Genomic DNA, 22182 nt, shown 5'->3' with positions numbered 1-22182 from the left:
TGATGAGTGTACATATACAATTAATTAATTAATTATGAATCATAACTGATTAATACTTTAAAAATAATGTTGCTGGTTTCTGTTACAATCTTTGCTCCATTTTTAATTGTTTCAGTTGGAATGTAAGAGACTAGTAACGATAATTATGATAAAACACAATATTGTTTTACCCAGTTTTCATTTGGACTTGGGCATTGAAAAAGTTGTGAAAATCATAAGCCAATGCATAAGCTCGAGGTTTTCTACGCTTTATGTGCAATCTTGCAGTTTGAAAAATGTTATACAAATATATTGTAGGATAGGCGTGAGGGGTTTTGAGTTTATACTGTCCTTATAATTTTTATCATCTGATTCTTGATTGCTACGGCTTGACTCAAAAAAGGCTATCGGAGTAAAATGTTTTCCCTTCCTTCAGAACCATGCCGCTGGTTACAAATTTCGCTGAGTGAACTTCTTTTCCTTACTAGAATCCATGGATAAAAAATCAGACTGCAATTAAAAATACCATTACTAAATAAAGTTTATGGATAATTGTATCTTCCACCAGTTTCACTATCCCTATATTTCTGCGTTGTGCTACTATAAAATAGAGTAACTAGTATATACTATAGTGTGGTGTAAAATCTCAGTTAAGAAAAAATACTGATCAACAGTATGAAGGACAGTGTGTTTCAGACTTTCCGATGCATATAATACCAAAATATGCAAAATACAAAAGAAACCTCTTACGAGTATAAGTGTAACATATTTTCCAAACAAAACCATATATTTTTAACATTTCTCTCGGTCTTAAAATTAATTTCCCTCACTTTTAAAATATCTCATAACAAATTTAATATCAAAGTAACACTATTTATCCATAATTTGGTTGAGATTCATAATCACCAAATTTTAGATATTATTGTTGTTTATAAAACCGCTTATAAATCACAGTGTTCTTTGCACAAAAACTATGCTCAATAATGTATGTTTATTTTGTATTTCCGTAAAATATCTAACAATCTCTACTTTAATTTATCTACATTTGGTATTAATTATCGAATATGGATAAATAGTTAGTTTTGTTATAAATTGTGAAAGTAAACAGGCGGTATTAGAAATCTAAACATTTTTAGCAAAGAAAAGTTATACTATAAAAAGGTACTTCCCTTGAAACAGTAATCACCAAAATAAATTGGTTTTTTCTTGTATGAAGACGGATGTTCGGGCAGGTTTTAAGCCTTGAACTCAATCCGTTTAGCTGTTATTACCGTGTAAAAAATGTACAAATATATAAAAACACTTGCTTTTCTAATTCTCGGCACAAAATATAAATAAATATAGGGTATATGTGAGTTTTACCCTATATTTATTTATATTTTGTTCCGAGAATTGGAAAATCTGGTGTTTATATATTTTTGTACTTTTTTACACGATAATAACAGCTAAACCGGTGTATATATATGAGCTGCATATGTATATGTATAATATATATATATATATATATATATATATATATATATATATATATATATATATTATATATATATAAATAATATTAGCTCATGTTACACATTCCATTAACTGTAGATGTTACGTCTTACAAATTCTCAGCGTAATTCTTACAAAAATATTGCGCAGTCTACCTTCTAAAAATTTGACTCAAAACTTTCACATTGGGACTTTTTTGTGGCGTTTATAAGAAACGTGAAAGCCTAGTCAGTTTGGTTCTAATTATATACATAGAAATCAATAATATATAATATACTGTTATGAAAACATCGCGAAACAGTAGTTTAAATTATTACTTAACTGAATGTATTCACTAATTCGAAATTAATGTAATTGCATTAGTACGCGACTAAAATATACATTAAATATATTAGTATGTAATTTTAATCCAGTGATTTTCATGTTACAGTAATTTATTTAATTAAAATAGTACATCTAAAATACAAATATATTAATTAATCTTGTAACTGAAAATTTGATAAGATTTTATACCTGTTACAAAACAAAACTAATAATCAGGAAAAATATCTATTTTAGTTGATAAATTATCTGATAAAACAATCTAAACTTTTTAATAAGATTCATTATAGTTTAAATCATCTCCACGGTATCAGAGTCACATTTATCTTCTTACATACATAATTTTAAGGGTGTATAATATTTTACAAATTATATCGTTAAAAATAATCTTGTGCAGGTACACCGTTGGTGTGAAGCTAATCAATGAAGTATTCTGAAAGAATATTTTTATCTCAACGTTTATGATGCTTCAGCATTACATCTAAATTTATTTATTTATTGGCATTTCCTCTATTATTTTGTAACGAAAGAAAGATTATGGATTCATCCTTCACTGAATTGTTTGATGTATAGATTATAATAACTTTTAGAATTTATATTGCGTTAAATTTCAGATGAGGGTTTCAAACATTAAAAAAGTTGAATTTAATAAAAGACTTTAAATTAAAGACCAATATTTAACCGGTTGTTTTTATATACAAATACGGGAGGTGCGAGAGCGTTTGAGCCTTTAAATGGGTATATTTACATACAAACTATTTGTATTATTTTTTATAATATGCAATCACGATATTAGTACGTTTCCAGCAATTAAAATGCAATAAATTTTGATTTATAATTTTCAGGTGGATAATGGCTAGTCTATTGCGAACATTTTTATTCAGAATGGAACACTTCTATTTGTTTTAAACTGTTACATATTCAGTTTAAATACTTCATATAACAAGAGATCAAAATTGTATAAGAAATTAATACCATGGGTTGGTTGATGCTATGTTATAAGAATTATATCTAAAATGGCTGTGCCTTTGACGCGCATTATCATATATTATAATGTATATAATAGAGAAATATTGCCAATTGAATCGTTAAAAATTGTTATTTAAAGATTGCTTTGATTGAAGATTATACAATGAACAGTTCACGTTTTATATCAATTACATCTGTGTGCAGAGAAATTCAGAAGTGCATGAATACAGGCTAGCGTGGAAACTTACGTAGTGTAGCCTTTAGATTGGCACGCGCTCAGCCGAGCAACACATTTGGCGGCAACTGAGATAGAATGCGCGCTACCTCCTTTATATACCGCCCCCGCCCGACGCCGCCTCCACCGCCACCCCCGGGGCTGATATATCACGATATTGTGATACGTGAGGATCGGGTGCTAATTGTGCAGTAACAGTGTCGATGACGCTATTACATTCACGGAGGCGGCAATTTGAAAAACAATAGCGCATGGGGAGTGACAATAAGCGGCCATTTTGTATCCCCTCAGACTGTATGCTATTTAATATATGAATCAGTAAGTTTGAGAAACATTCAAGAAATTAGTGTATGATAACTTTTTTATAATCGTTAATCACGTAAAAGATAGAAAATATGTCTTAAATGAGCGATATGGAATTCTAATAAAAAATGACCTCTGTTATGAAAAAAATTGTAAAAGTGATAAATAAAATAAAGAGTAAATACTATTTATTTGCAATAATAACATTCTGAGGAAAACATTTTTGGTAAGAAAGCGTATAATATGAGCGTCATTTATTAGATATACAAGGGAGTTAATCGTAATCAATTATTTTCATGAGGTGAAAGCGTATCATAACTCTTTTGTAAATTTAGATTTTACGGCATTGATTAACGGTTTTATAAGGCATAGTAATGGGTGATTACTCGAGAGGATATCTCGATGATGTCGTTTTGTACAATGCCATTCTAGCTAAACGAAATAACTTCGTTGAAATGAGGCACATTAAACAAAGTTGTACGTTGCAACCGGTGTTTGCAAAACAAACAGGGTGAGTGGATAATTTTTTAGAATTATAGGATACATATTTTAGGAATCACTATCTTGGAAAAAAGAGGACTTTGCGAACTGAAAGTATTGAAACTTCGAATGCTGAATTTCGGTTTTACAAGACATATTGAGGAATAACACCAATATTGATCTTATTCCAACAACCGCCTTTTTATAATGAATAAAACTTTTAAATTGTTTGTGGGAAGGTTCTAATGATAAATGCCTTTTAAATACTGATGGAATTTCAGATTTTTATGAAACTCCCCATGGGCAGATACCTCAGCCTAGGCGCATAAAAATTTAGTTAAGATAAACGTACAACATTGTGCACAAGTAAACGTTTGTAAATTTTATCTGTTAAGGTTTAAAAAATATTAAGGTGTTTGCAGACATATTACACACGCTGTGATTACAATAAATATGATTAGTAAATGCGAACCTAGTACACGGAATATTAAGAAAGTTTATACAAACTCTATGAGAGAAAAGTTAATACATGTTGTAACACCACGCCACAACGTGTAACCTCTTTCCGTGTATCCTGAAGTTGACTGGTATCGTATATTATACTACTGCATCAATAACCCGTGCCTTCATATATTCGAGGCCCTGAACATCGGTACAGTAAGATCTCGTATATGCAAATCTCTAGATGTGTTTTCTTTACTAGAAACCTCATTTGTTGTAAATATGGTCAAGTTGGAGAAATGTGTGACCTTGCTTTTTTATGAGGTTTAACATTTTTTTAATTACTTGCACTTAAGGAAGTTCATTTTAGAAGATGCAGTTAACAAAACGTAACAAATAAGGCGAAATAGAGTTATGTTCCGAAGCTTTGACGATGCAACTTTCCCTATCTTATCGCTTACAACAAATGTCACTAACAGTTTGAATAGGACATGCTGATCACGCCTAGCTCTTTAAATAATAGATTAATCACTTATGTTGGTGATATGATAAAAGCATTTAATTTTCAACCGGTTAAAACATGTTTGTTTCGAAACTCTTTTCCGGAAGAGAATGCAACATCTGTTCATTTAGTATAGACACATTATTTGTTGGCGTGTGGAAAATACCGCACTTGGGTTAGAATTTTAACTTAGGTCTCTGGTGTTATAGGTTAAGACCACTCAGTTACCATGGACGGTTAACCCGTATTTAAGACAACGTAGTTATCCTGTACTCATTAGTATTTGTTGTGAGCACTTCAACTGTATTTTATCCGCCTTGGACTGAACTGAATAAACCAAAGATACTATTTTATTGTGTAGAGTTTGAAAATGTTCGGTGCATAAATGGGCAAGTAATATAAAATCAAACGTTTAATTATTGTTGACTTTATGTTGAAAATGAGTCATCGAATAAAGTAAGTAACAGTATAGCTTGATAGAAAATGAGTTTTCTGTCCTGATGTTAGCAACCGCATCAGAATATGGTTTATTGTCTGTTGTATATTTTTTCCTTAGGTACCTCATCGTGGTGGATGTTTTTGCTTGACATATCTATTTAGTACTCTAATGTACTAGAAAATAAATCGACCAATCAATCAAGGTAAGAAGAATTGGCGCCACCTACTGCTGAGATTGTACAAAATAGACACCGGTGTGGTGGAAGGAGGGTTGTGGGTTAATCTCGGTCTCAGGTAGTATTACTTAGAATATTAGTAGACTAGCGCTGGTCAGTGTGGGACAGTTGAAATTACACAACAGTGGTCAAGTTGGAGAAATGTGTGACCTTCGTGGTCAGGAAACATCCCAGTTTAACCGTTGTCCTCAACAGTGACCCAGACATATTTATCAATTTAACACTTCATCCCAGTACCAATAGTAAAGGCTACTGGCATGATATCCACTGGCAGGCCCAAGGATGCGTTACTCAAAGTGGTGTGATACAAGCAATGTCATAGAGGGAAAGGTCTGGGTAGGGTATGTTGTGGCTGGAACAAAATAAGTTTAATATTGTTAGAAAACGTTCAAATTGCATCTATTAAAAAAAATTTAAAACGTTGCAGTGTTGTAAAATTCCATTACTACAGTTTTGAAAATGTGAGGAGTGCCAAACCGGTCTATAAAGTACATAACTAGTATCTACGAGCTGGATCCAAAAGTGATTGAAGTTGCTGGCGTTGGGTCGACGTCGTTAAAGTTGTGTTAATTATTTACTTAATGTATCGAAATGGAACCGACTTGAACAATATAAAATGGGTGGTGATACATTCCCTATGTCATAATCAGGTAGCAAAGGTTTCGTTAAAACACACGTTTTGTGCAAAGGAAAAATAACATTGTGGGAACATTCAAATCATCTAACTACAATACATGTCTTTCAATTTCAGGGAAGGTTAAACGGTTTGGTTTTGGAATGCAATTAATTGTAATGTACGAAAACAACTACCTAGTACGAATAAGAACCTGATATGAGATGAGCTAGATCAATCCACTATTCAATCTATGGACTGAGCCTAGGGAGAGTTCGAATGTTAATGGCTGATTTACATGGATGGATTCTGTCTCGCTGGAAATCCCAGGTCATGATTATGTTCAGTTCATTCCAATTCGGATTGCCTACATCTCTCTATTTGGATGCCCAATGTCTGACTGGTTGCTACGTGTCAAATAGAGGCTGCTGCTTCATGTGATTCAATGCTGGTTAAAAAATAGCAATGTTCGACACTGACAGAACACAGTAAACCTAATACTATTCCTGCAAACGAGGCTAGTACTAGTATATAACTAAGTTGAGAATTTTTTAACGGATTATACGCTAAAGAAAAAGGTTAAAAATATTTAGTCTCTAATTAATTACGGCTCGGACGTACAACGCTGAGGCCATCAATAGTCTCTTCTCAAGCATGATCACTTCTGGAGGAATTTGGTCAATGAAAATGTCCGGTTTTTTATTGTTTGACAATACAGTTTCAGATAACAAAGGAACTTGAGAATCACACTCAAGTTTTTATTAAAACTAATAGATGAAATGCGATGACCAACAGAGCTTCAGGGGCTGCAATGATCAGGCGGTCCGTCAATCAATCTCATTCAAGAGAGCCAGATGAACTAAGCAGGGATCGTGATGTAAACATCAGTGCAAGTCGTATCATGCTTAATCTTACTCCTTATTTCGTTCTCAACTCTCGTTTCCCTTTATATCTGACAATGAAAACACTCAGGGCTCAGAACGAACATTATTTAAAAACTTTAACTGCAAATCTAATTCTATAGGATTTTTTCTATATTACCTAGAGTTACATTGCTTTTCAAAGAAGGTAAAGTTATAAAAGAAAGAAATAAATATCTTTACCGCGATTTGCTCTTCATGGTAGTCTTGCTTAAAATTATTTGTGTTTTCATCGTCATTCTCTGTTCTATATCTATATCATTTACATAAATGGTCGTTTCAGATGAAAAGTGAATAGTTTTATAAAAATTAATGGCATTATATAAACAGTTACCATAATTACATTTAAAATACATCTATACGCTTCAATCGTAAAGATAGTTTTTAACTTTATATTGTGTTCTGGAACAATATCTACAAAAGGTAACACCTTGACGTGAATGTCAATACTTTTAAATAATATGACAAGTTAATTAGTATTTGTAATGTTCAAAGGAATTTCGTTTCAATTCGCAGTTTGCAATACTATCAAGAAAAATATTGGTCATGATTAAACTCAAGGATTACTTCATAATTACATTTTTCTCTTAAGTTTAATTGAATTTTAAATTCAATATAAAAAATAAAAAAGTGTAAAATTAATAAGTGTATGTTTTACACTTTAAAATTTAAAAAATAAAAATGTTGAATCATATGTTTCTCTATTATTAATTCTCATATTTCTATAAAAATGTGTTTATTATATTTAAGCTCTATTTGACAAGGTTATTTCCTTGGTTACACTTAAATATTGAAAATTTACATACAAATTTACTGTTAAATATGGACTCACCACGGACCTGTGTGTATAACATTCTCCACACAATCTTACATTATGGAATATAACAAGGTGAGATGTAGGTAATATCGATCGAACAGTCAGTTGCTCCTTTAACTATTAATAATATGTGGAGAAATGCATAATATGGAAGAAAGAAACTTGTTTGTAATTGTTGTAATTTATGACAATATCGCTGTTCTAAAGTAATAATGACGCAACTAATACTATTATTTTACAAGAGGATTCAAAGAAGAAAATTAATCATTTGACATGTTGACAATAGAAAGTAATTATGCGACTGAGAATAATGTCATATGTGTTTGTATAGCATATGTGTTTTAGCTTAATACTAACAGATATGAAATAAATCGTTATCAATTTTAAATAATTATTTGTTAGTATTAATAATAATAAATCATAAGATACGACCGTCTTTACTTAACGCATTAAATTTAATGTGCGAAATCTCCAGCTTAAAAAATTTAAATAGGTTCAAAATAAACAATAAAGTTGGTCTTAAATCTTTAATAACTTGAGTATCGACATACACAAGTAGGTATCATAAGTAGAAATATGAAATCAGGACAAGTATAATCATCCAATAATTAAGAATTGCAGGCCGTTTTATAATAACAAAGTTTGAAAACAGTACAATTGAGATAGAAGCCCTATCTAAGTTCATGTCTGGCTGTTGAAATCCGATACTCAATGAATATACCCACCATGATTGAGATACATTCTACTATACAAAGATGTAGTGCGGACGTCATATCGATATGGAGAAGGTTCCAGTAATCTCAAACATCTTCCAAGCTCTCACCAAAAATCAATAGTTTAAAACATGCAACAATTTTGTGTAAATTTCTAAAAAGCTAAATACTAATGCACTGCGTACGTAAGTAAAAGTAAAATTTCTCTTGGAATCAATAGTCTTACATGTTAAAAATTGGGTAAAAAAACTTCTGTTTAGGATTATGTTTTTGAATTGTTAATTTTAACAAGATATAACATAACATAAGTTAAAAATATCTTCTCTTTTCTATTTTATCTCTACAGACTAATATTTACAGACTCTCTATGTATCGTGTTCTATAAATTCTTGAAATACAATTGCTTCTATTATTTTAAGTATAACCACCCCTGGTAATCTTAATCTCCATCTCAAACGTCTTGAATATTCGTGTTTAATACATCTTATTTTACATTTTGGAAAATACTGTGACTTTAGTGAAAAAACGTGGTTACTCATCTCTAGGCCGCACAAGTATTTCTATTATTTTAAGTATAACCACCCCTGGTAATCTTAATCTCCATCTCAAACGTCTTGAATATTCGTGTTTAATACATCTTATTTTACATTTTGGAAAATACTGTGACTTTAGTGAAAAAACGTGGTTACTCATCTCTAGGCCGCACAAGTATTTCTATTATTTTAAGTATAACCACCCCTGGTAATCTTAATCTCCATCTCAAACGTCTTGAATATTCGTGTTTAATACATCTTATTTTACATTTTGGAAAATACTGTGACTTTAGTGAAAAAACGTGGTTACTCATCTCTAGGCCGCACAAGTATTTCTATTATTTTAAGTATAACCACCCCTGGTAATCTTAATCTCCATCTCAAACGTCTTGAATATTCGTGTTTAATACATCTTATTTTACATTTTGGAAAATACTGTGACTTTAGTGAAAAAACGTGGTTACACATCTCTAGGCCGCACAAGTATTTCTATTATCAAGTACAAATTCTGGAATTACGATAGTCACAGCCGAAGTTTTACATGAGATATTACACACTTTGGCATGAGATATTTTTATAAAGAGTATCTTTAGTAGATCACACGACGAGACGCCTAATGAGCTTCGCTGAGGTTTAATGCAACATTTCAAGTCTATAGCCCATTTTATTAATGACAAAACAGACAATCATAGATAAATGAACCTTTTACACCCCCCAGCAAACAAAAGATGAATAATGTCAACTTACTCACTGATAGGCTTAAACATCGTTTAGTTAAATTCCAAGCACATCACAGAACTCACTCTTGCCCATTTAGTTTCATACAAATTTAAAGTACATTTTGTTCATTAAATTGAGTTTCATATCAGTATTTAAATAATAAGATTATATATTTACAATTTACAGTTCATCATAGCATAACTTCAAAAGTGTTGGTATAGTTAGGCTACATGTTCTATTATGTCACAAAATAACATCTGTTAATACTGAGTTATTTACAGAGTTTGTAAACTAAAATCGATTTATTTTGCAATTTTCTATTTTCCATCATGGTTACCCATTAGATCAAAGTAAAAATATTTTCTAATACTAAGTCAAATCCCATAGAGTGATATGCACCATAATTGAACTCAGTGTTCCTCATATAGAAATAAAGCTTCATGTAAAATTTAAACTATGTAGATCGGTTCGTTTCCGCGATATCACCGGAACAGGCAGATAGAAACCTGTCTGTCTAGAAACCTTCATCAGAGCCTAGTACCTTCGATTAACGAAACAAGTATATATCAGCTCATAAAAACTGGATATCCACGATATAAAAATGAAGATGCCTTGTATAAACTACGTACATATGGGATATTAATTTAATCTAACTAAGTTGACACACCATTATATCCAAATAATTGTAAAAATATGTATCGTAAGATAGTATCAAAACAATAAAAATTATTTTCCACAAAAGCATAAATTAGATCAGACATTTATTAAAATTACGTTACTATATTCAAAGTTAATGTATTACTTAATACTTTGTTGGATTAGAACGTGGTTATTTAAGGTGTTACAATATTAAAAATCTAATCATGAAAGGAAGTATAATTCTGGAAATGAAGTTACTTAAGTTAAGAAACAGAAAGTGCAATTTTCTCCTACACGTCCTGGTTTACAGTGATATACCAAATTAGAAAAGTCTGGAGATACCTACGCACTCGGCATTGTGTGTTTCTCAACTTTTCGCAACTGCACTCGTACAGGAAAGAGCCACCATTGTGGAGCAGAGTTGATGATCATTCCTTAAGTAACTATATGTCTCTGTTCCTGGTTCTTTATGTACGTTATGTCCACCCTTTTCGTACTTTGCTGAAATCCTTGTTCGTACATTTTTACCTTATCTTAGATTTTCAATAAATGTCTATCATTTTCAAACTACCTTAATCTTCTTAATTCTTATAGAGGTTAATTATTAAAGTAGAGATTTATATCAGGCTCAGAGGAAGCTGTTGAATTATAGTAACATAGACTATAAAGTAAAAGGTGTGAAGGAGTGAATATACAGTAATTAACAGTTAAAATATTTAAAAAGAGAGCTGGATTGGTTAAGGTTTGTAAAATTAGAAGATTGAAGAATGTAATATAGGAGGAATACTGTGCGACTTACGGTGATGGCGTCTTCACCCTCATGTGCTACAGCACATCACTGGTTTGGTTCAAGGAACTGCCTCGGGCTGATCTTGAACATAGTATTTAAGGTAATTATTACCAAGCCAGTATGACAGAGTAGACGACACACATTATAAGGAGCAGGGGCATAAACGAGTATGCCCTTCTATCACAATGCAACTAAACAATTCTTTCACCAAACGAGTAAATACAATAACATGAGGTTTTGCGACTCAATAAGCTGTTAGCAAACGTGAACCGGGGAGTAAGGGGGGAAATCCATCTCGATAAAAAGATCAGACTAATTATTCATTACGAAACTCAGCACGAGACAGTATCCAATGCCGGTTGGCAGCTTTGGCATCTACAGGGTACGCTACATGGCGTCTTCAACCAATGGGAGACAAGAAAATAGATAAGGTGATCTCTGCAATCATCTGCCTGTGCTTAGGCAGTTGGCGTAGTTCATTATAGCTATGCACTACTCATGCTCATGCATGGCATGACTTTCCGAAAAAAAAAAAAAAAAAAAAAAATGAAACAATATTTAATTTAATTTATTTCAATAGTAAACCAAATTTAGTACGTAATATTTTACAAATACTCTAGTATTAAATTATATATATATATATATAATTTTAAAATAAATAAACTATTTTAACTTACGTTTGAAATACTGGACCACTGTTTTATTGGGAGCTAAAGTTCATATTTTATAATAAATATTTTTTAATTTAGTTTTAACTCTATATTGCGGTTTAAGGTTTTATTATCTTGCTTTGTACTGTACACTGGAGTAATAAATTTTTCGGAACAATAAAAATGTGAATCCACTAAATAAAGTGCATTTAAAGAAATTCGTATTCATCCCATCAAAAACTATATTCAGACTTTAACAACTAAAATTAGTAGATTCAATCTGTTGCTGGAAGTATTCTTAACATACAATGCGAGTTTGTAATATCTCAGTTATTAAATAAATACCAGAGTTTCAGATTTAATGCCTACCGCAAAATGTAATCCTGCTGTATAAAAATTAATCGAACTGTAACAAACAGTGTTGTTTTTGAAGGCAATTTTAATTCTATAAACACCTTCTTTCCTCTCTGTAAACTCGTTATTAACTCGACATGAAACTTATTGGCTGAAATTACGAAAATTTGTATTAATAGTGCATTATTATTTACGATAATATATATTTCATTGGATATACGCATTTATCAAAATTAGTCGGTAAGTTTCTGCAATTGAATATAACATAATACTATAAAGTATCTTTTTCTATTCTGATGTTAAATCATTCATATACATTTCGCATACAGTTTCCAATTCTGCACTGTTCCGTTTGAAAGTTGAAAAAATTCTTTAAATCTCAGATCTCACCATTGGCCAATTTTGGTATGAAGTTTATGTACGTTTTTGTCAATAAAACAATTTAATATATTTCAAATATTTATCAGGCATTTTACAGTACATCCAATAGTAAAATAGTATTGGTCTGATTATAAACAAAATCCCCTTCTCCTTGGTTGATATAAAGGTAGATTTCACGTACCATTGTAATTTCGTTAATAAACGTTAACTCAAGACCTTACCCATTTATACTAAGAAGTGGTTCTGTGCAAATTGGAATATTTGGATCACATTTTACTCCTTATAAAGGTGAGCCGAGATAAAAAGTTTTTAAGAAACATTATATTTCATCAACGCTAGTTAAACTCAACCGCGAAAGTTCATATGGAATCAGAAAATATTGTTGACATACTTTCAAAATCTTAATACCTACGTGATTTTAAAATTATACATAGTACCGAAAATCTTGCAAGGAAAACATTCACAGGTCTACAAAAAAAAATATTTTTGCAAGTTGTTTTAAGTTTGGTAGCTGATTTTTAGTATTTATCTGCGCTGATTTCAAAAATGCAATCCATTTTTTCCTATCACGTCAGGTTTTCTCACAAAAAGAAATTACTTTTGGGAAAAAACAAAATTAAACCAATTTTTCAAATTTTTTCTAAAGTTAAATTATTTTATTTTATACATAAATCATGTTCTAAGCTATACATTCCAATAAACTTTCATTTAATTTTAAGCTCATAAGTTTTTATAGTAACGCTTTTGCTTTCCGTCGAATCTTCTTTTAGTGGTTTGCCGGCTGTGGACTCGTTGAGGATTGTCCCTTTTCAACATCCAGCAGTAGTCCGCCATCATGTTAGCGTTCCATCTTCCTTGGTATCTTCTTTCCATTTCCTTGATGTCTTGGTGGAATCTTTCGCCCTGCTCTTCACTTACATCACCAAGGTTCTCAGGGAAGTGTTCTAGATGTGTGTGGAGAAAATGAACTTTAATGCTCATGTTGCAGCCCAGCTTCTTAAAGTTGTCAATCATGTCTGCGACGATTGTCTTGTAGTTTGGATTTTTTTTTGTTTCCTAAGAAACCAGTAACAACTAATTTAAAAGATGACCATGCTGCCTTCTCTTTTGTTTCCATTTTGTCACCAAAATTGGGATCTCTCATGAGTTTTCTAATGTCTGGTCCGACAAAGATTCCTTCCTTTACCTTTGCCTCGGATAAACCAGGAAACTGCTCACAAAGATATTTAAAACACTTCCCTTCTTTTGGCAGTGCCTTAACGAATTGTTTCATCAGCCCCAACTTAATGTGAAGTGGTGGGAGTAACACCTTTTTGGGATCCACAAGGCTTTTCCTCTCAACATTTTTAACAACTACCTGTAAGGTTTTTCTTAGTGGCCAAACTTTTTTTAAGTAGTGTTGTTTTCTGTCTCTACTGTCCCATTCACAGAGAAAGCAAGGGAACTTTGTATAGCCACTTTGTTGACCAAGTAGCATTGAAATCACTTTTAAATCACCACATAGTGTCCATTTATGGTCCAGATAGCAGAGTTTATTTAAAACCAGTTCAAGGTTTTCATAACATTCTTTTAAGTGCACCGAGTGTCCAACTGGCACAGACTCATACTTATTTCCATTGTGTAGAAGTACTGCTTTAAGGCTTCTTTTTGAAGAATCAATAAAAAGTCTCCACTCATCAGGAGCATATTCTATTTTGAAACATGCCATGAGGCCATGAACATCACTGTAAAACACCAGATCACGTTCTTGAGAGAAGAAAGGTACAAACTTCTTCTCCCTGGATCTATACCAAGAAAAAGATGTACCCGGAGCCAGCATATTTTTATCTTTTAATGTAGATCCTAAAAATTCTACCGAGTTCTTAGGAAGACCTAGGTCTCTAACTAAATCATTAAGTTCAGATTGTGAGAATGGAATGGGATCAGATGTGCCGGGATCGTAGTCATCACTGTCTGCTTCACAATCACCTTGCTGATGCAATGGCTCATGGTCATCTAGAATATCATCCAAAGAATCTGGAGGAGAGGGTATTGGTACTCCAGGTCCATGAGGAACTGGGCGAATGGCAGATTGTATGTAAGGGTAAGAAATGTCCTTTTTGTTTTTCAAATTGAAACCTTGCACGTTACAAGAACAAAAATAGCAGTCATCACTATGATTTTGGGCTCCCTCCAAACCATTGGTATTCCAAAACGTAAGGACTGTTTTTTACCTTGAAAACATTGCCTCAGTTCTTCAACACACACTGAGCAAACTTTGTGTGGGGCCCAAGACTTATCTTGATCGCCTAATTTTATACCAAAATAGGCAAAATATACCTTTTCAACAAAATTAGAAATGTTTCTTTGTTGCCTTTTAATGGTATAGTTACCACAAATGTAGCAGAAGCAATCTGGTGAGTTTATACATCCTCTAGTAGTCATTGTTCATAAATCAAAATCACAACACAAGAAAACAGTCACTACTCTAAAGCACTAGTAACAACAAGACGTGAACAGCCTAGAGTGAAGAGGTACTGTGAACTGAAGAACAATAGTAGGAGATCACTGCTTGGTGACGGTGAGGAAGGGGCAGACAGGCACTGACATGAAAGATGCTCGCTCAATGAGTCAGTAGTAAGTGAACGGGGAAGGGGGAGGCAATGGACAAGCACCGACATGAAAATACTGCTGGTTTCTCTTAATTACTCCTTATTTTACGTATAACCTATGTAGTATAAAAACATAGTTATGTAACTAAAAATACCTCATAGTATTTTTGTTGTAATTTTAAAAGTACTGTATGCTAAATAACAGTTTATGGGGATTCTAAAATCCCAAATTCAAATTCACTTAAATACTAAAAAAAGTATAAAAATATCAAAATAGCTAAAACTAGACAAGCAGTTTGTTAAATAACTGTACGTGATGAAAATTTTCCACTATTTTTCCCAAAATCAGCGTTGAAAATACTATAAAAATCACTTATTGAAATTGAAATAATTTTTATGTCGCAGACCTGTTTTATTGTTAATAAGCCAAGGAATGTAAAATGCGTTTCACATTTCAAATAATATTCTTGAATATATGAGAATTACTTTACTTTTTCAAAACTTTTAACAGTAGGCTCCTTACAACTTGAATGCAGCGTATTATAAGTATCTACAAAACATGTTTTAAAATACTTAAAATAAAACAAATTGATATCTCGCAATTACTGTGAAATAGCTGAACCAATTGTGAACATAATGCGGGCAGAAGCGATTTTAACAATTTCTAAAACTGAGACCCGCTAGCGCAGTTATCCCAGGAACATAAAAGAGCTATTCATATACGACATTTGGTTTCATTTAGTTTGAAATTACTGTAGTTATGTTTTATATTACGTCTTAATTTAAATAATATGCCATTATATTTTTATTTTAACTGTATATAGACCGTAAATGTTAGATGGAACGGGTTTTATTATTACTGGGATTCTTATTCGGCAAATATATAAAGATTTTTCAAGATGCTCTCACGAAGCAGATTGTAATATAGATAATTCTCTAACACATACCGAACATTGCAGCGTAAGCTTACCTTACGGTCTGTATTACTCTTAGTAAAATTTGTGGTTAGGTGTGTCACTTAACTTCAAAATACAGTTTCAATATTTGTCTTATCAATGAAATGTTTTATGTATATGTGAGTTTGTTGAGCATATTTTAATATTTATTTTATACTGTGTAAATAAAGGAGCATATATATTAAAACTTGATAAATTATATTCCCTACTTTTTGAAGTTTCCAACTTGAATATTAGTTAACTCAGTGAATAACAGACGTTTTATTCATACATACTTATTTTGCCGTACAGTTCACAACATTAGGCTATAAAAAAATTATAGAACTGAAATCAACAGCTCAATATAACTATTACATTGAATCTCATTATAATTATCGTGAGTATTATCATGATGTATTAAATAAATTTCTATGAATTAATAATCATTACCATAACCAATTGTATAGTATTAATTAAAAGGTTTAAAAAATAATACTTATTGGGGACATTAATTGACTCTATTGACTCTTGGACTAGAATTTTTACAGAGTCACTTGAATTTTCTTTCTCTTTATACATCGTATAATTAACTGAGTGAAATATATGACAGCGTGTCTAGCTACTACCCATGCCTTTGCTCTTGACTCTCTGCAGATTAAGTATCATCTTGGATATCCAATTTTTAAATTTCATACCAGCACCCTTGAGTTGAGTGATATTCTTTGAAATATAGTCTGATAATCGGAATTGATTTATAATAACTGAAAAGACATTTTAAATTCAGCAAAAACCGAGTATAGTTTATATAAGGGATATATTTGTTGTTTTTTTTTGGTATTCAAATTTTGTTTCCGTTTCACAACACAGGTGGTTAAGTTTAACAGACCAAATCTTTTTTAGAAGTTTGAATGAGTTTATACTAAAAGAGCTGTATTTACCAATACGAACAAGATGGCTATTTAGACAAGTAAATGCACCAACATGCAAGGGTTGGGTGGGTTGTGTACGTTGCCCAAGGCGGCAACCTGACAGTTGAGAGGGAACACAGACTCGTCTGACAATGTCAGAGAGCATACGGTCGTGAACTGACTTTGACTTTACCTGCGATATGCTTCGATTAGTTCCACAAATCTCATCATTTTTATCAGTATCTAGCACAGCCGTTTTAAAACTAGCTCCTAGAAATAGTTACATAGTATTCGTCTCTTTATCCCTTTAGGTTGTAAAATTCAAGTAAGAACTTGGAAGTTATTTGAAATAAATTGTATTTTCACATTGATACATGATTTGAGAAATTAGTAAGAAAATACAGTTATTTTGAGTAATAATAAAAATAATTATGTTATTACAAAATAATGAAATTTCTATGCTGGATTTTTAACACTCTTAGGCTTAACATAGATGTCTTGGGCTGAAAGTGTGTACAGATACATAATCATTATTATAAACAAAATAATATTAGAAACATATGTTTATGACATGAATTTTTAACGAATGGTAATTAAGTCTTTTCAAATCAGGAGACTTTGCATATTGTATATTTTCGGTCCAAAGTATCTCGAAGCTTTCTTGTTGATTTCTAGGTGGACCCTTGGCAAATGAAGTAGGCCCTCTTGTCTGTGAGTGTTTCATGCCTGAAAATAACCTTTTATCTGGGATATTCAGGATTACCAGTCTGAAGAACTTTGTAGATAAGTTGAAAAGTTTACAAGTCACAACAATCTTAAACTTCAATACCTTAAAACTTAACCTAAATTCACTGATATGTTCACATTTTGTTGAGATGATAGAGAAATTTCAGAAGTCTGTTTTGCTATCTATTACAAACTATTACATTTTCCCAAGTAAGACGACGAGCGAAAGGTGGAAGAGCATTGTACACAGTACGAAAAATTGTTGAGCGAACAACTTTCAATTTAACAGACACAGGCAGTGTTTTTATACATTTATACAACGTCTGCAGCTTAATCACGACGCTTTTACATATACATTTTATAATCGCAGAAGTAAAGATGGATATCCAAGTGACTCCCAGGAGTTAAAGAACTCTCCATAACTAAAGGTTTGCCATAAAAAGTTACGAACTAATTTATTAAATCATAACATGGTTAACATTTTAAAGATGATCAGTTCACCTGCAAAACAGAAAAGTTTCCGAGTTAAGTAGAAGCCCATGATCGTCCGACTTAACTTCACCCTCTCCAGGTCCTAATTGATGTTCGCACAGTCTCAGCTCTCTTCAATGGGTTGTAAGGCAACAAAAGTTCTGAATTATGTCATAAGAGAACAGAACTCCAACTTCAAAACCAAAAATCCAATAAAAATCCTAAAATTTACAAAGTTATTGTAATCATTTTTATCTTATAAGGTTAATTTAAGATTATGTGTGTATAATGGTTTGAATATTGATTGTTACTAGTGATATAACCCAATACATCATTATTCATGAATGAATTATGCCTGATGATTATTAAATTAACAAAATTAGATTCTTATGATCACTAAATTGAAAATTGTAATGCAATGTGTGTTTTAGTAAAAGTTACCACGTGCGCGTAAGAGGTTTCACTGAATTTGGATATAGAACTTTGAGTTTATAACTCGTTTTATTCTGAAGAAGTCTACGGGAAGGCAGAAAATCACCAGAAACATTTTTACACCAATAAAATACTTGCAAAGAAAAGAGAAATCATGCTAGCCTACTTAGAGTTATGTGGAAATTTGGATGAGCGTCCATCGTAGAACTTATTCCTGCCCATGCAAAATTAAAAGTCTGTTGACGAATCATTTGTCGAGATTTCTTTCGAATAGTTAGGCTAGATGTGTTACTATGTCACAAGTTAAAATGACATACGATTGTTTTTAGTTTGTTTACCAATTTGTATATTCTGCAATTTTCTGGATTCCATTACAGCATTTTAAAAATGTTCGCTAACGCTCAACTAAACCCTTGGAGTAACATGCATCATCATCGAACTTGGTGTTGCTTATATAGACGTGAATCTTCGTGCAAAATTTCAAGTCTATAGGTCCATTTGTTCTCGAGATAACATGCGGGCAGACAGAACTAAAACTTGTCCAGCTCCTCAAATCCAGCCATTTCGACAACACTCTGCTAAATTAAAGAATCACTTATCAAAATGTAACTTTTACCTCTTCCTTTAATTAGTGGATTTTTATGTTGCTGAATTTTATATATTGGTTTTAACTCTACAAATAATAACTTTTCGTCTTCTGTGTGCTATATTCTACAATTTCTTTGTAAAATGCAACATACATTTTATTGTTCGATTTGAAATATATTGGTTTTTTTATATTAAATGTTAAAATTTATAGTGGTAGTTTACGTAACTGAAGCAAATTGGATGATTAGCAAAAGCAAGAACTTCAACATATTAACTCAGGATATTTACCAAACCTGTTGAAAACGAACTAAATCTTAGTAGATGTGGTGCGAGTGTGAGGTAAGCTGTAATAACGGGCAGCATGACTCACAAGCCGCTATTGTTCGTGTGTCACACCCCCTCCCTTCCACTCCGCACTTAGCCAGCAGTACAGTACTTCATCCGCTATTGTGAGGAAGAGTTGATGGTCATCCTTTGAGTGAGAGTTTGTGTCCTTTCGCTGATCGCACTTGTCGCTGACCCTTCTTCACAGTGAAACAAGAGATATATTGGACAGAGGCAGTGCTTACTCAAAATGAATACAGTGAACAATAAATGGCATTTACTTTAAAAATTAGTGATAGTATATAATAAATTAGTGATAGTATTAACTTAAATACACTACTGTAAAAGATGTAACACCATATGGAGAAACAAAAAAGTTAAATAATAACAATGCAAGTACACCACAAAATTATTAACAATGAAAAATAAACTATAAATGAATAAGAAGAGTAAAAAAAATATTAATATTAATGACTGATAGTGGTAAAAAAACTGAAAAAAATAATAAATATTAATTGATAGAGATCAATATTAATTAATATTGATTGATTAATTTATAGAGATGGAGAGAGGGACGGATTGTAGAAAAGAACCATACCTGTTGAGACAAGAACTCAGCGTGGGCTATATAGTAATCAAGAATTGCAAACCAACTCAGAATCGGCTAAATGAAATTCTATAACAGTTTTATTACTTCTGTTTATTCATTTTAGTTATATAATTTTGCTATATTGTATTATATTATATTATCTAATAGACTACAATATAATGACCGTTTAAATGGCAATGTTATAATTTATTTCAATTACGAATCACCAAAGTTACCGTAGTTACCGTTTAAATGGCAATGTTATAATTTATTTCAATTACGAATCACCAAATTTACCGTAGTTACCGTTTAAATTACAATATTATAATTTGTTTTAATTGCGAATCACCAAAGTCAACCGAAAGGTAATTGCTAAAGTAACTCTAGACTATTAACTCTGAGTAGTCACGTAGATCATCAGATTTAACCCTTTAGGTTTCTTTTCATGCGGTTATTTAAAGCAAAGAGTTTACATAAATAAACCTGCCAACATTGAGTGTCAACTAATATTTTTTATATGTTATAAAATATTGCTACTTGTTTCTCATACAGCTTGGAATATTGCCAACAGAACCTTGGAGAGCATTTTGAACATTTAATGGAACTGTAGGTACTTGACTTTTAATTTAATCGGAAAAGAAATTTTTCATACTTCCACATTTAATTTATTTAAAAAACGCTTTCAATACAGTAAATTAATGATATATTTAAGAAGTAGAGTAGTAGATGTTATACTAAATTGCATAATTTTAAAAGAAAATTTTTAACGCCGCCATCTTGAATAGGGGTAACCTTTTGAGGTCCAGTAAAATTGTATTTACTGTCACAACTTACGTTTAAAATTCAAATATATTCCGTATTTACACATTGTTAAGTAAAAGATGAATTGCACGAAAAAACAATCATTATATTTACTATACAATTTAGAAGTTCTCACTACACTTTTTATTTGCAAATCTAAATTCTTAGTATGATACATAAAACTGAAAATAAACGGCGGACTTTTATATCAATAGGAAAGAGTTATTGATATATAAGTATGATATAAATATAGTATTACGATATGGCAACGGCACCTTTTTACGGCCTATAGTAATATCTGAGGGACAATACATGTCCAGGTGCTCATTGAATACCTAATACTCACAAGTAGCCTGTAGAATGGGTCCCTTATGTTAAAAGGCATTGTTATGATCTCTAACTGTGCATAATTTCTACCTTGAGTGAAAATACAATTTATAAATATAACCCACTCAAGTCAATAGTAAGTAATTTAATATTAACTACTTTTAACGGATAGTACAAATTGAGTATACTAAACTAGTGTAATACATGAGCTAAAATATATGCAAAGGAAATAACGCAACATAATAAGCTTTTACTTATTTTTTTTATAACGTTATGTAATATCATTTCTGAGAAAGTGGTAAATGTTGATATTGGGAAAATGTGATAAATGAAATTTACAGTAATATGGAGTCTTATTTCTAAAAGACCATGACGTTCATTAAAAGTTATAAAAGTCAATAAAAGTTGACCCCAAGTTCAAGAAAGAAATATATCAATGAAACATAAAAATATGGAAAATGGCTTCGAAATATTTTCTAAATTATGTGTTAACTTAGTTATTCCTAAACATGTTTAAGATACTAAGTTTGACACGCAGTTCGAAGGTTTGATATAAGATAATTGTTTATAAAAAGTACAATAGCGCTTAGCATGATTCCTAAACACTTTTACTTGCCCTTCCACAGCAACATACCGAATGGTGGTATTACTGCACATCATACAAGAAATATACATAAGTTTATTTCAAATACTTGGTAAATTATTCAATTGACTGAACGTATGGTTATAAAATATTATTCAGCATACAAGTAGTGATGGTCTGTGTAGCAACTGTTACAGCTGCACATTTCCCGTGTTACTTGTATGTTACGGCAACTGCGGTGTAATAAACATTGATGTTACATTTGCATAAACAACACAAGCCAGACTTTATGGGTTGATTTTATACACCTGTTTAGGCTCTTTGCTGCATTCGAGTTATTGTCAAATTACTTCTTGTTTAAACTAATAATAAATTTATCCAG

General features: G+C 31.6%; 2 protein-coding genes across 2 annotated transcripts in view; one reads left to right on the top strand and one right to left on the bottom strand.

The window, feature by feature from the left end:
* Positions 1–3103, bottom strand: part of LOC124357646 (FMRFamide neuropeptides) — a 158072-nt gene extending 154969 nt beyond the window's left edge. The window contains exon 1 of the mRNA XM_046809621.1: positions 3009–3103. The gene's annotated coding sequence lies outside the window, so the exon portion shown is untranslated. The remainder of the gene's footprint in view (positions 1–3008) is intronic.
* A 4607-nt stretch (positions 3104–7710) lies between these two features.
* LOC124358399 lies at positions 7711–20182 on the top strand. Its single transcript, XM_046810701.1, has 3 exons — positions 7711–7817; positions 14428–14608; positions 20061–20182. The coding sequence occupies exons 1-3, from the start codon at positions 7803–7805 to the stop codon at positions 20180–20182; spliced, it is 318 nt and encodes a 105-aa protein (XP_046666657.1). The 5' UTR covers positions 7711–7802.
* The last annotated feature ends 2000 nt before the right edge of the window (positions 20183–22182 follow it).

Source organism: Homalodisca vitripennis, chromosome 3, assembly GCF_021130785.1.
Source record: "Homalodisca vitripennis isolate AUS2020 chromosome 3, UT_GWSS_2.1, whole genome shotgun sequence".
In the NCBI taxonomy this organism is placed as follows: Eukaryota; Metazoa; Arthropoda; class Insecta; order Hemiptera; family Cicadellidae; genus Homalodisca; species Homalodisca vitripennis.
Note: the sequence above shows the minus strand (reverse complement) of the source record. Positions and strands in the feature narration are given on the sequence as shown.